This window comes from Cricetulus griseus, chromosome 4 (assembly GCF_003668045.3).
Source record: "Cricetulus griseus strain 17A/GY chromosome 4, alternate assembly CriGri-PICRH-1.0, whole genome shotgun sequence".
NCBI lineage: Eukaryota > Metazoa > Chordata > Mammalia > Rodentia > Cricetidae > Cricetulus > Cricetulus griseus.
This window is the reverse complement of record NC_048597.1, coordinates 144,269,737-144,284,859: the sequence shown is the minus strand read 5'-3', so window position 1 is coordinate 144,284,859 and position 15,123 is coordinate 144,269,737. Positions and strand designations below refer to the sequence as shown.

At 43.6% G+C, this 15,123-nt stretch overlaps 1 protein-coding gene across 1 annotated transcript in view; it reads left to right on the top strand.

The window, feature by feature from the left end:
* Nucleotides 1-15,123, top strand: part of Barx2 (BARX homeobox 2) — a 64,637-nt gene that overhangs the window by 42,783 nt on the left and 6,731 nt on the right. Inside the window, exons 2-3 of the mRNA XM_027412207.2 lie at nucleotides 8,762-9,062; nucleotides 13,735-13,819. Of these exons, the coding sequence (XP_027268008.1) occupies nucleotides 8,762-9,062; nucleotides 13,735-13,819 (386 nt within the window). The remainder of the gene's footprint in view (nucleotides 1-8,761; nucleotides 9,063-13,734; nucleotides 13,820-15,123) is intronic.

Below are 15,123 nucleotides of genomic sequence, written 5' to 3'. Positions count from 1 at the left end.
AACCCAGAACCTCATGTATACCAAGCAAGTGCTCTACCACTAAACTGTCTCCCTACCTCTCCAAGATAGTTAACAGCTGTCTGACTATACTTCCCAGGCCTTGAACCTGCAATCCCCCATCTCAGTCTTCTGACTAGCTTGGATTAAAGATGTGTACCACCAAGCCATCCCCCTGTCTCAGTCTCCTGACTAGCTGGGATTACAGACCTGTACCCCAAGCCAAATTTAAGTCCACTCTCTTGGTAAGAAAGTCAGCCCTATCCCCTTGTGGCTCAGTCACAAATAGGCGAGTCAAGGATGACAGAAAGGGGACTAAGAGCAACCTGGCACCTATTGGGCACTTCCCATATTTTAATTTGTTTAATTCTCACAGTTACACATGGAAGAACGGGTATTTGTTTGCTTTATAGATGATGACATTAAAACAAAGGAATATTTGACATCTGTCTGCTCCAGATCGCTCTGAGAGTCGGAAGTAGAGACCCTGTCCCCAGCGCCCCTCCAAATTTACCAGTCAGTTGGGAGAAATGAAATCCTATTGGAAATCATTCCATGTGAGTGATTATGTCATCCCCCCACCCCTACCCCCCAGGAGCTCAGCTACCCAGTGCTCCATCAAGTCTCTTTCAGGCTGACTGAGCACATTTGTCTCTTCTTGTGTGTGCTGCTCGGGCTGCTCTGGAGTATTCTACACATATGTAGGTCACACATTCCTGGAACATAAATGAGTCAATCAGCATCTTAGAGATTCTTATTCATTCTGACCTTTGGCCCTTGCTTGTGTCAGCCAGAAATGTGGGTGTGGAGAGGCAGCTTGGGAACTGGTATGTTGAAGAAATGGAAGAGAAGGCCAAAGGAGATTTGTAGAAGAAGGTACTATTGTCTGGGGTTTCTGCTCTGTAGTTCAAGTTCAGCTGTGGCTAAAGGTGAGCTGTGATAGGAGTTGGCAGCTCTGGATGGTGTCCTTGCCTGGCTCTGGCATGTATACACACATGTGAGCTCACATACTGTGTGAGGAACCTGGAAGTACTGTCATCCTTCAGTAATCATGGACACTGGTTCTAGGTCACCCTGCCTCTGTGCATAAGCAAACATGGGAATGGACAGATTCCTTGTATAAAATGGCACACTTTCTCCTAGGTAATGTAAACCTTATTCAGATGATCTTAATATCAGACATAATGAAAACACTATGGAAATGGTTATTTAGGGAATAATGGAAAACAATGTGTACATGTTCAGCACAGACTCAATTGTTTAAAAAATACATTCAATCTGAGGTTGGATAAATTCGTGGATGCAGACAATTCATGAATCTAGAGTTGTGAGTACTGTGGTTAGCCCATCTCCTCAAACTCCTGGGATGTTCCTAGGCACCAGCCAACCAATAATAAACTCAGGTCTTAAAATTCAAAGGCAGATTCTCAGAAAGGCCAAACATTCAGCAAGGGAAGTATTTCTAGATACAGCTTACACACAGTTATGCTCTATTCTTTCTATGGGAAAACACCATTTAAGTTGAAGAACAACTATTAGAAAATACATCCAGTGCAGTCATGTTTACACTCCTTTTGTCAACTAAAGATGTGTTTGTTTAAATAGAGTATTTATTACAGTCATCACTCTCTCAGGCAGATAAATGCCTGAGTTTCCCAAGGGCATATGAGTGATCCAGGCTATCCTGGCAGCTGTCTTCAGTCAACATTCTTAGTGATAATTTCTAAGAATTATGCATTAATTTGTAAATTCCTCTAGACTTTTAGGTAAAATATAGGCACATTACTAAACCATCTCGGCATATGAAATGTTGATGCAGAGCTATTTTGATGAAAATCAGGTCATACAAGAAAAGACAGGAGCAGCTGACTTGAGCATATTTTGCCTTACTTTTCTGTGTGTATGGATTTACCCTTCAGGAGACTCAGGGCTTTATGCACACACATTACCCGCCAGCTTTTAGTTCAGTCATGCTAGTCCCTTCTAAATCTTAGAGATATACAGCCAACACCCAAACCCTGAATTTCATTGCAACAATATTTGTCATGGTGGCGGTCCTCCATCTGTGTGTGTCCCCAAGCTCAGATGTGCTCTCAGAGGTCAGCTGGATGGGATTTTTGTCTCTGAATTTGCATTAGAATATGCAGTTAAGATTCTTGATACTATAGAGTTTGGTGCTTCTGAAGTACTATGTACCACCAGAAGGTGTGGGGGGGAGGGGGACAGAGGATGATGAGTTCAAGGTCATCTTCTGCTACATAAACAACTAAAATGAAAATATTTATATTTTTGGTTGTGAGCCTAGCCTTTAATAGTCAAGCTATCTCTGCAACCCAAACAAAAACTTATTAAAAGATAAGCATGTAAGTTAGTGACAAAATGCTTGCCTAGCATATGTGAGGCCCCAGGCTCAATTCCCAGAACCAGGGCAGGGGGGTGGGGACAACCCTATGTGTAGATCCATGGAGGCTTAGAATGCAAATGTATGGAAGGGCAAGTTGCCTCCCCCCAAAACAACAAACCAAAAACTGAGCTGTTTTCAATTTCTCTTAGTTTGCGTTCAGTAAAATGTCATTTTTTAAATGGATATGAGTTTTGAAGAAGACAAAAAGCTGTATAACTACTGTTGTATTCAAGATACAAAACAGTTTCAGCGTCGCTCAGTTCCCTTGCTTGTGTTCCCTCTGTAATTGGCACCACCTTGTTCCCACTTCTGTCAGTGTCTTCTTCACCCATGGCTATGCCGTGTCCAGAGCGTCAGGGAAGTGGAATCAGGCAGCATTTAGTGCTTTGCTTAGAACAATGCATTTGAGATTTCCCTGTGTTCTCTTTTTATTTATGAGTAGAATAGAGTATTCATTGTGAATACTAGTTTATCTACCCTTCAGGCCGAGGGGCACTTGGATTGTGTCCAGTGTTGGGCAATTGCTAATAAGCTGTTGTTAGTAAGCATTGGCTTGTGGATTTTGTGTGCTCTTCTCATTTGTTTGGATCAACACCTAGGAACTTGCTTTGTTTTGTCATATGGTTTCTGTGTGTTTACCTTTATAAGGGACTACCAGCCTTATTTCCAAAGAAGATGAGCCATTCAACAGTACATAAGAATTCCAGTTGCAAAAAAGAAAGAACCCCAGCAACTTCCTATGTTGTTATGATGTAATGAGAAACTTCAGTCTAGAACTGTCTAGAACCAGGATTGTCCATTTATGTCCCACAGATCTATGTACTTGTAGGTTCAGCCACAGTTGGTATTTCCCATGAGGCTCTTCTAGGTTTTTAGTAGTCTAGCACAAAATGCAACCCAACAAAAACAATTAAAAAATGACAACAAAGGGAAATGAGGATTTCCAGGCTTGATATCTTTATCTGACTGAAAATTTGAGTTTCTCTGACTGACTCATATTTTGGCCCTTTTTTTTCTAGTGGCAAAGCTGAGCTGTAGGAGAACCTTCAATTAAAATGTGTTATGAAAATTAAAAAAAAAGAATTCCAGTTGCTCCTCTTCCTTGTCCACACTCGATTCTATCAGCTTATAAAAAGTTGTGGACTTTTTTAATTCTAGACAGGGTTTCTCTGTGTAGCCCTGCCTGTCCTGGAACTCACAGAGACCCATCTATTTCTGCCACACGAGTGCTGGGATTAAAGGTGTGCACCACCACTGCTCGGCTGGAATTTCAGATTTTATTTTGTGTTTACAAGTGACTGATCATCTTAATCACCTTTGGGGATGTGCTTTTACAAAAAAAACTTCAAATCTGTGTCTTTAAAAAATTAAATTTAAAATATGTCTGACTAGTTGTCACTGTGTAGCCCAGCTGGCCTCTAATTTGCATCCCTCTTGCCTCAGCATCCCTAGTGTTGGGATTACAGATATGTATCACCACACCTTGCCTACTTTTGCTCGTTTTTATCATTTTAAAAATTGAAATCTTTAATATACTCTCTATGCAAATCATTATCAATTTAGATGCATATCCCCACACTCACTAATCTATGGCATGCCTTTTTCTTTCCCCAATATTATCTTTTGCATGGCAGAAGTTAGAACACAAAGTAAGGCGTGTCACTGTGAACTATTCATGCTTGTATGTCACTATACTTTGTTCTTAGTCATCTCACTCCTCCATTGCACTCCCCATCCTTCTTGTCTCCCCTCTTCCTGGTCCTGTTTCTCTCCCTACACAGTCTCCACTTCTGTGTCAATATATCCCATTGCTGTCTTGAAATCCCTTAAGATTTCTTTTCCCTCTTTCTATTTTTCCTCTCTCTTTCCCTTACACCACGCGCACACACACACACACACACACACACACACACACACTTAAATCTAGATTCCACATATGAGAAAACATGCTATATATGAAAGATTTAATTTTGACGAGGATCATCTTTTCTTTTCCCATTTTAAAAATGCATTGTATTTTTGGTGCCACTACTAAGAATTCTCAGCCTACTCCAAAGCTGTGAGATTTTTCTGTGTATTTAGGATCTATGATCTATTTCGAGTAACCTTTTAAATAATTTAGGAAGCATAGGTTTTCCCCCCAAGACTGTTTTCTTTTTCACTTGTAGAAAAAAGAAATCTTTTACTTTTCCACATTTAATGGAATTTATCCTAAAGGAAAGAACATGATTCAACCTAGAATATGAATTATGAACTCAAACATCTTCCAGCATAAAGAAAATTTGATGAAAAGAGTCCCTTTTGTCTAAGAGACCATCAGTTGGCTTTCCAATAGTGTCACAAAACCAAACATAGTTTATGCATCAGTTCTCTTTGCCCAGCTTCTTAGAAGCTCAAGAAAGATGGGAAATATATCAAAACTTTAGAATGAGAATGGAACTTAAGGCTCATTTAAGTGAATTCTGCCTTTTTAAAATTTACAAAAAAATATCGCAAGTGTGTGACAGAGTATACACGCAGAAGTATCATCTGGGTGTTGGAACACCAGGGGATGCTGGCTTTCTATTTCATTGTACTTTCCTTGCTGTCTGGGGCTGGCATCTCTCCCACCTCATGACCTCAGAGCCTGGTATGCCCCAGGCTCTGTCCTTGGATCTCTTATTTCTTCTACTTACTCCCTGGGTGATCTCATTCAGTTCATGGCTCAAAATGCCACAGACACTTCACCAGTCAAAGCTCCTCCAGCCTTGTGCTTCCTGGAACTCCAGACTGGTTCACCCAGCTGCCTCCTCCACACATGAGAGATGTCTAACAGCTACTCCTCTACCACAGTAGTCTTGCTTCCGCACCTATCCTTGCTCTTTGTCCTGGCTGTCCATTGTGGTGAAGTTCAGTGACATTCCTCCATTGCTAAGACAAAAAACCTGGCTATCACCTGAAACTGTCCAACAGACCCTTTCACACTATCAGTGAAATATACTCAGAATTGGACAGCATCATAGCCACAAATGTGGACTCTATGGTGGTGGTTCTCAACCTTCCTAATGATATTATTTTCCCCCAACCACAAAATTATTTTCATTGCTGCCTCGTAACTGTAAATTTGCTACTGTTATGAACCACAATGTAAATGTATGGTATACAGGATATCTGGTATTTGACCTTTGTGAAAGGGTTGACCCCCCAAAGGGGTCTTGACCCATAGGTTAAGAACCGCTGCTCAGGAACCTGGGATTTAGCCTCTACTCCTCACAGGTTTTGTAGCTTCCCTACCGGCTCCTAAATCCTGCTCTCCACAGTAGCCATAAAGCTCATTAATGATTAGGCCAGATCATGTCCTGGCCCAGCTGGAATCCCATGGATGGCTTTTTCATCATTCTGAATCACATCTCCATGTGACCTGACACCAGCAGGTCTCTCTGGACTTTTCTGTTCTCCTCACTTCTGTCTATTTGGTAGTCTTGAGTCAAAGCTTGTTCCCTTGAATGGGTTTGCATACACTGGTTCTGTGCTTTGGAGCTGAACCCTGTGTCTTCTCCAGACTCTAGCACAGTGAGATGCTATCTTTCCTCACAGGCCTTTCCAGGATCCTTTCCCACGTACCTTCTCTGTCTGTCTTCTCACTTTGCTGTACCTTTCTTTGTAGAGTTCACCACTACCAATGATTCTACTACTTACTTTCTGCTTGCTGGCTCTACCAAAATGTAAATTCCACAAAGGTGGAACTTTACTTGATTCATAGCTGTAACCTCAGCTTCCAGAGAATGTGTGGCCCATAGTCTATGCTCAGAAGATTACATACTGGATGAGATCAACACCAGTAGATTCCTTTCTATTCTATTTTACTTCCACCGTTCCCCCTGAGGTTGTTATTCATGAGGGAAATAGCTTTTTGGTTTTCTAAAAAAAAAAAAAAATGCATTTGTAACAGTTGTCACACAGCTTTTCTGAGGACAGAATTCTTCTGCTGTATTTTTCTCACTTAATAATATATATTTGGGTAATTAGTTTATCCATTCATCTATATATTTATCAGATCATACAGATAGTGAACACTACAAGTAGATCCCAATTCATTGTCCTGTGAATAGGTCTGTGGATTGTGGCCTCTTCCACTACTGTAAACAGGACTGTAGTGGATATGGATATACTGGCACACACAACCCTGTATACACAAACAGTAGAACTCATACTAGGTTTTATGTTAGTGACTTGGTAGACGTTGATGGTGGGCAGGTAAATGCTTTTTCCTGTTTTATGTTCCCAGCATCAGTATACATGTGCCTATTACTCCACATCTTTGTCAACACAATATATTATACCACTTTTAGCAAAAAAAAAAAAAAAACTTTCAACTCCTTTACAAATGGGAACAGTAGCGAAAACCTAGACTTGCAAGTAGATATTTTCCATGTCCTAGCTGGCAAACTCATGAATTCCTAGATCAGAAGCTTGTTTCACAAAGAGAGAACAAAGTGTGAAGGAAAGTGATTGGAGATGAGAAGCCTTTGTCTTTATAGAAGCTTCCAGAGACTTTGTTATGTAGGGTCGTTTCTGATGTGTTCTGAGAAATTGAAAGTCCACAGCTAGGATTGTGTTTTTCTTCTTATAAAGTACTATTTCTAGATGATTTTTTCTCAAATTAACTTTTATTATTTTGTGTGCCAGTGTATGGGTGTGTGCAAGTGAGTGCAGTATCCTTGGAATTCAGAGGCCTGGGATCCCCTGTTACAGACAGATGTGTTCTGCCTATCACAGGTGCTGGGAACCAAACTCAGGCCCTTGGGAAGGACAGAAGTGCTCTTAACCACTGAGCCATCACTCCAACCCTGATTTTTAGTTTTTCTTAAAGTGAATCGACAGCACAAAACCTCAAGTGTTAAGAGTTGGCTTTAGGGTTCGTGGAAGTTGTTGCACTTGGTGATTTATTGTTACTTAACAACTCTGCGGTTTCTGCCAGGCCTCTCTAGACCATACTCAAAGAACAAGAGCAGCTATCTGTTTTAATGACTAGGCCTGGCCTCCAGAACACAGGCATAGGAATGAATACAAAGAGCAATGCCAAGCTAGAGGAGAGCCGGTTCGCAGCAGCACCTGGGGGCTTCTGTGGTGTAACTGATTTCAGCCCAGGACTAGTGTGAATATGGTCGACTCTCACTTGCTCTGCCCTTGTGGCTGCTGGCAAGGGTTCAAAGGGCAGTACCCTGTTCTATCAGCTGTTGAATGTGGGGTGAGAGATGCTTTGGTAGCATCGGTATGTCAGAATTTGAAGAGTTCTCTTAAGTTAGCTACTCTTATTATCTGGAGAGACAAAGTGAGATTCATAGGTGACAGTCCCGACACTTTAAACCTCATACAATTAAACAGTAAAAGGAAAGTGGGCACTTTTATGTGTACTTTATAGACTTAGATTGTTAGCTGCAAAAGCCCTTTTGCTTTGAATTCCTAAGAAGTAGTGTAAAACTAGTACATATATCCCTGAACCTTTGCACCCACCACCTGCCTGTGGCAGACACTGTTAATCAATCCCAGAAAGTTCCAACCCAGCCTAAGAACCCTCCTTAAACAGTGCTGCTGGTAACTAGTCATAATTGAGCCATTTTTATGTGAATTAAACATCTGTTGCCCCCTCATAAATTTTAAAGATCTGTGTGCGCCCCCTCCCCCCAAACATGTGCTTCATGAACTGATGCTAAGAGCCCTGGACTTTAGGCCAGGAGATTGTGGTTTGACCCCTTGATCTGCATTTCCTGGTTACATTGTCTTAGGCTAGTCACTTAACTGTTCTAGACTAGTTTGCCCTGAAATGAGGGTGTTGAGTGCAGTAATCATTAGGCATCCTGCTGCTCTGAACATTGTTATGATTCAAGGCACAGAGGTTTGGAGTCTATGATTTTATCAGCAGGCCTTTGAAGAAGACCATAGGAGTTTCTTGTTTGTTTGTTTGTTTAGGGAATTTGCATATTACAGATCTGTTATTGGAATCCAGAAGAACATGTTTCTAGCCTCTTGGCTACTGTTTTTTATTTGCATGGTTCCATTGATCTATATGTTTGAAACCAGAATTGAGGTGTTCACAGGGGGAAAGGGAGTTATTTAAATGAGAGGACTTACAAGGACCTTTCTTGGCTAAATGGGGCACAGATGGCCTCACACACCAAGCTGACGCAAGGCTCCGTATGCTTGACCCACCATGCAGTTTGGGTTCTTGAGTTGTTTTTCTTTTTTGCTTGCTCCACTTGAACCTTCTGATGAGCAAGAGGCCCAGCATTCATGCAGAGCTTTGCAAAGGGTTCTCTTCAGAATCCTCATCCCTGGTCTTGCCTGTGCTCTGTGGTGACTTGACTCTTTGTTTTCCAGGCTCTCCTTCCTTACGGGCATATCCTCTCCTCTCTGTGATCACCCGACAGCCCACGGTTATCTCCCACCTGGTTCCCACCGGCCCAGGAATCACCCCAGTGTTATCCCGACATCCAGTCACTGAGGCTGCTACAGCTGAGACCCCTGGAGGCGAGGCTTTAGCCAGCAGCGAATCTGAGACAGAACAACCCACACAGCGGCAGAAGAAACCACGCAGGAGTCGCACCATCTTCACAGAGCTGCAGCTCATGGGCCTGGAGAAGAAATTTCAGAAACAGAAGTACTTGTCTACCCCAGATAGGTGAGGGCATAGGAAGGCACTCTCTGTAGGTAACACCCTGGAGAAGTGTTTTGCTCTCTGTGGGATATGGATTTACGGAGGATTCTCTCAGTGCTGGTTTACACTCTTGGTCCAGATTCTTATTCCTTTGCTCAATCCCTGTCAACATTGGCTTAGATGAGGCAGCCTACCTGAATCTAGTACATCAGCCCAGAGCCTGAATGTATGCCCTCCTCTGTCTCTTCTATGTGTTAGATAAACCTCTTCAGTGTAAAAAGCAGAGGAAAATCCAGCGAATCTAGGTGGGTTTTTGTTTTTGTTTTGTTTTGCTTTTTGAGATAGGGTTTCTCCTGGTACTCACTCTGTAGACCAGGCTGGCCTCAAACTCACAGAGATTCACCTGCCTCTGCCTCCTGAGTGCTGGGATTAAAGGCTTTTGCCACCACCACTGGGCTTCTAGCTGGGCTTTTAAAGCCCCCAACATTTAGCATCATGTGCATTGGGTCTAGACCTGGACACTGGAGCTTTGATTTCAGCTCTCCCATCCCACCTTGAACACCTAGTGGATTTAGTTTGCTGGCCTAGCTTTGGCTGGGAAAGGCCTGGATTGATCCAGGGGAGGAGGTTTCTGATTCCACAGTAGTAGAGTCTGATCAGGATTGAAGCAGAGCCACCTGGCAGAGATCCCTGCAAAACTGGAAGGAAGTCTTCTCTTTAGACCCCTTTGCAATTCATGCAGCGGGTGGGGTGATTGTAACCCTTGCTTTCTGTAGAGGCCTAATATCTCACCCTGGTCTTTAAAATCTCAACTACAAAATACGCTGAGTTGTGTCTTGCCTTGTTGCCTTATCTCACCCAGAGATTGCTGAACTCAGGGATGAGACTATTTATTAGGGGACTTTTCCCTGGTCTTTCTAAAAATCATTTTTTCTCTTTTACTAAAATTGCTTTGTTTGTATTTGGTTGACCCCAGTGCTATGAAAGAGAATGGGAAGTAAATGCAGATGAATGTCTGAGCTATTTAGTAGCTGTTTAGAAAAGAAGATGGAAGTGAAAGAGCAGTCTGCATATCACCCCTTCAGGGAGAATTTGTTTACTGGTTCCACAAGTCAGCTGCTTGGGTGCTGGCAAAGCAGGAGTGGGCGGGGGTGGGATGGGATGGGGTGGTGGGAGTCCAGAAAGCAGTAAATGAAGCCCTGCTTTGAAGGACTTGAGTTAAGAATGACTATAATTGCTATGGCATAGTGAACCAGTACCGGTGCCATATGTTGCCATGGAAACCCACAGATATTGCTAAGTGTGGCAGGGAAGCCTTTAAGAAGAGCTTTGGTTCCAGAAGAGACAGAGTAGTTTACATAGAAGGGATGCCCCAAAAGGTGTAGACTGTTGGTCTCACTGGGCACATTGTAGGAACTACAAGCATAAGTGTTTCCACTCAGGGCATGAATAGGGTAAGAAAGACCCCAGATGCCTGGCTGAAGAACAAGATCTTGCTGCTGAGGCAGTCAAGATTTACATGTTTGGATCATAGCTTTGGTAGTACCACAACTGACAAGTGATGGATGGGCAGAGAAGCAGTTATGAAAGGATCTAGGGATAGCTGCAGGATGTCACACTGGGAATAGAGAGGAGAAGTCGGGGTTGGGGGTGGGTGGGGTGGTGGTGTTTGGAAGTAGAATGGGCAGCACTGACACTGGATGAGGGAGAAGGGTGAGAGTTGAGTGTCCTGTGGTTCCTGAATGAGGCAGGCCACTAGGAACAAGGATGCTATTCACTAAAGCTGAAAGGCCAGGGCAGGCTGGGATTAATGGGCAAAAGTGAGCATTGCTTGAACATTCACACTGGGGGGGTCACATTGGGCAGTCAGGTCTGTGAATTTGGAATTAATACAGGTAACTAAGCTTGTGTGACCAGGTGGGACAGCCATCATTAGCTGTCCAGTTGTGTATCTAAGAGGCTTCAGAAAGTATGGGTAGAATTGGGCTTATTTCTCAGGAACTAGAGAACTAAAAAAAAAAAAAATTAGAAATGCTAATTTTTAATAAATCTGTTGGGGCTTCCTGATGCTTGCCCAGGCATCTCTCAGGTGACCCACACAGAACTGATTCACTTGCTAGGGAGGACACCATCTGGCTGGCATTGAAGCTGACGCCTCAACCCGCCCTCTCTCTCCCTACGTGACCAGAGCCATGAGCACTCCCTCCTCCCACAGCTCCTGCCCTCCTCCTCCTCTGTGTTTGTTTCCCCAGTTTCCTAGGTGACTCCATTTGAGTGAATATGCAGGGAAGTGAGAATTTGTAACGGTGGCAGGTAATGAGAGAAAGCTGATGACAGTGAGATGTTTCTGCAGCCAGTGTGAGTCAAGGATGCATTTTTCCCAAGTGAGCTAACAGCATTTGCTAATGCCATGGCAGAACTATGAACCTTCCACTGACTAATGCACCTGATGGCCTCAGGTGAACCAGGCTCAGGGAAAACCCTGCAGGAGCCCGAGAGGACCCTTAGGACTACCAGAGCCCAGAATAGCTCTGGACCAGAAATGTGGGACCCCTCCCTGGGTTGCTGGTTCATAGGAGTGACTGCTTAGGGCATAGTGTTTCATTAATGTTGCTGTTAGCATTGGGAGTTTATTGCTTTGGTGGGTTATAAAATGCTCAGCTGCTAGTAGCCCCTCTACAGGGATGATCAGGTATGTACAAAAGTAGCTTTAAGACAAGCTCAATACTCCTTTAAAGGCAGACTCTAATTTTTAAATTATTATTAGAGGCTTAATTAATAAACCCTGATCAGGAGTTCTGGGCAGCTGTGCCTGTGAGCACTAAGAATTGGCTGATACCAGGATCAGAGCTCAGTGTTCCTGCCAATGCTCCATCTCCTCAGGTAGAAAAAGCTGCAGCGGAGGCCTCACACCTGGACTGCCTGTGGCTTAGGTCTGAGCCTGTGCAGGCTTGCTAGAAATAGCGGCCCTAGATCTGCAAGTGGCAATTCTCAGAAACCTGGGAACCTTCAAGTAGCAGTGTGGCCACTGCTCAAGCTGATGTACAAATCTGAACTGCTGCACTGAGCAGGGTGCTCCAGAGAAATTGCAGGCAGGCAACTCATGTTCTCAAATCTCAAGTCCCTTCACATGGTGCCCAGGTAACCACACTGGTGCCTGGCTGCAGCCTTGAGGACTAAGGGTAGAAACCTGACTAATTGCCCCTTCCCACATGTGCTCCTTTTGGAGTGTTAACTATGCCCTCAGGCTGTGGCATTTTTGTGTCCCTTAGACAGTTCTGCGTTGTAGAGAATTGTTGTGAGATGGGCCCTCACATAGCAGGTGGCCCTCACATAGAAGGTGGCATACATGTCAGCCATGGGTGGATTTCACTCTCTCTCCAGGATCCAGGAGTCAGCAAAAATAGAGCCAGAAGACTGTTTATTTCAGGCTTTTGGGACACATGGTCTGTCGTAGCTACTTGATCGAATCTGCTGAAGTAGCACAGAGGTAGCCATGAGCAGCATGAAAGCAAACAAACTTGTCTGTATTCCAATAAACTTTGTTTAAAAGAAAATCAAGCGTCAGGAAGGGTTTGGCTATATGGTTGAGAAATTCTAATCTCTCTGGGATGCTGTCACGTTCTGGAAATGGTTGTTGTGTTTTGGAATTACCTCCTACTGTGCCCTCCATGGCAATGGCTTTGACTTTAGGGCCTTTCGGAAGGCCATAGAGAAAAGTAGAAACACGAGGAGCATAGAAAGCAGGAGGGACTATGGATTTAATGCTTCTTTATGGTTTTGCATTCCAGTCATTATAATAATTTAGGGCAGCTACAGTAAATTCCTGGGGCTCAAGAGATGGCTCAGTGGATGAGTCACTTGCTTCTCGATTGTGAGGACTGAAGTTCAGATCCCCAGAACCCCGTGTCTGACAGGTGTGGCTGATCCCTGAAGGGCCAGCACTTAGTACACAGAAACACGGGATACCCAGGGCAATGGGAAAACTCTGGGTCCAGCAAGGTACCCTGTCTCAAAAAATAAAGTGGAGTGTGATGAAGATGAGACCTGACATCAACTTTGAGTGTTTGCTCATCACACACAGACATGAATGCTCCTAAACTTACACACATGGCTATGCAAAACTATTTCTGAACCCTGCTTCTGGATTTAGCAATATAGTAGTAGATACTTCTGGGGACATAAATTAAGTGGAAAGACTTGGTCTTGAGCTGGGGAGGCTGAAGTAACACTTGCTCTGAAGATAGCTGACAACGTTGTCCATTGGAGGACTGCTGAATTGGAGGGGTCATAGGAGTTCGGGGACTCACCTGCTGGAGGTGGATTGGAACTGGTGGGTAGAGTTCCCATAGATGTATAGCTTCGCTTTTTATTTCCAGTGTTTAGGGATCGAAATATGCATTTTATAGGGGATTAGGGTGACGATTGAAGGCTCAGATGTCCGGTTCATTTCAGAGAGAGAAGGTGTCTAGGACAAGGACTCTCACCTGTGTTCTGGCACATGGCCACTATTTCTAAGCTTCCAGTTTCCTGCACAGTGTTTTAGAGGGGAGACACTCTTCCTCTTGGGGATGGACTGGTTTAATGGTGACAGTCTGAGATTTAGAAGCAAGTGCCTGGTACTAGCCAGCATGACCCAGGTCTCTTGTTTTTTGCCTCTCTTCCTCACCCTTCTTTTGTGTCTCGTGCCTTCTAGATTGGACTTGGCCCAGTCTCTGGGACTTACTCAGCTGCAAGTGAAGACTTGGTATCAGAACCGCAGGATGAAATGGAAGAAAATGGTAAGAAAGGACAAGGAATGTAACCCCGAGCCAATCCTTATATCGAGAATTCCCACCATGGGTCAGTGGGGAGGCAGGAAGGAGCATGGGTAGTTTGGGCTTCAAGACATGAAGGTCTTCTGAGGTGCTGGCTGGGAGGGGGGACATTTAAACTTGACCTCATCTCTTAACCAGAGAGATATTCTTTTTTTTTTTTCAGTTTTCTTAGAAATCAAAGAAGGAAGTCTACAAGTGTCTGCTATTCTGAATCCCACCTGCTAGTGCTTCCAAAGAACTGTCTCCCTCCCAGCAGTAGTGACAGCCTATGTCCCTGAATGCAGGGATCTTTAAAATTGGTTGCTGATAAGACCCCAAAGAGTTCAGATGAGGTAGTGAAGACAGTTGCAGACAGAAGTTGAATGTAAAGGACAATGAAATTCAGATAAATAGTTATTCTAAACATTCTATAAGGCTCTACTATACACATGGAACCTACGGTGGAAACTGGGGTGGGGGGGTTTGTAGTTCTTTAAAGGAACCAACTTTGGGAGTGAGAGGTGTTGGGCTGCATTCCCATGCATGCCCCTCCCTGCCTGCTTGGGGCACATCCCTTTGGTTCTTTTCCTTTTAAGTTCCACCACCTACCTCTTTCCCCATCAATCATCATCATGGAAATCAATGTCTCCCGAGTAGCAGAGTATTGTTAAATTGGTTATCAGCTCTTCTCATGAGTCATTTGAATAACGAACTGACAACCAGTCCTCTGGGCCAGCACCTCCCAGTCCCCTGTGTGACAGGAGTGCACCTTGGGCTCTGACATCACTTGTTTTTCATCAGCCACTCTACTGCTGGCGCAGTTGTGGGGTTGTTGATGGTGATTATCAACCCTACACATCAAAATGGAAGTAACTCTGCAGATTTAACCTCCGAGAACATTCTAGGCAAACCAAACTCAGGTTCCTTCAGGAGAGAAGAGAACAAAGCTTTTAGTTCATGTTAGCAATAGCATATGGACCAATTAATTTGTAATAGATAATAGAGATGAAGTGACAAGCTGAATCTGTCTCTTAAAACCTTAAACACGTTTTGTGACCCTTTGTGTTTTTATATGGTGGCTATGAGTGTGGGTATAAGTCATGAAACTCAGAAGGCCTGTGACAGGAGAAAAAGGTGTTGAAGGACAGGAAAGATGAGGCGAGGAGTACAAGGGGAGGCAGAGGATGGGAAGAAAGGGGGGAAAGTCATCACAAACAAGAGGTGTTTCAAAATACTTTATGAAATCTAATGCTTTGCATGACAATTAAGACATTAATCAAAACACACAG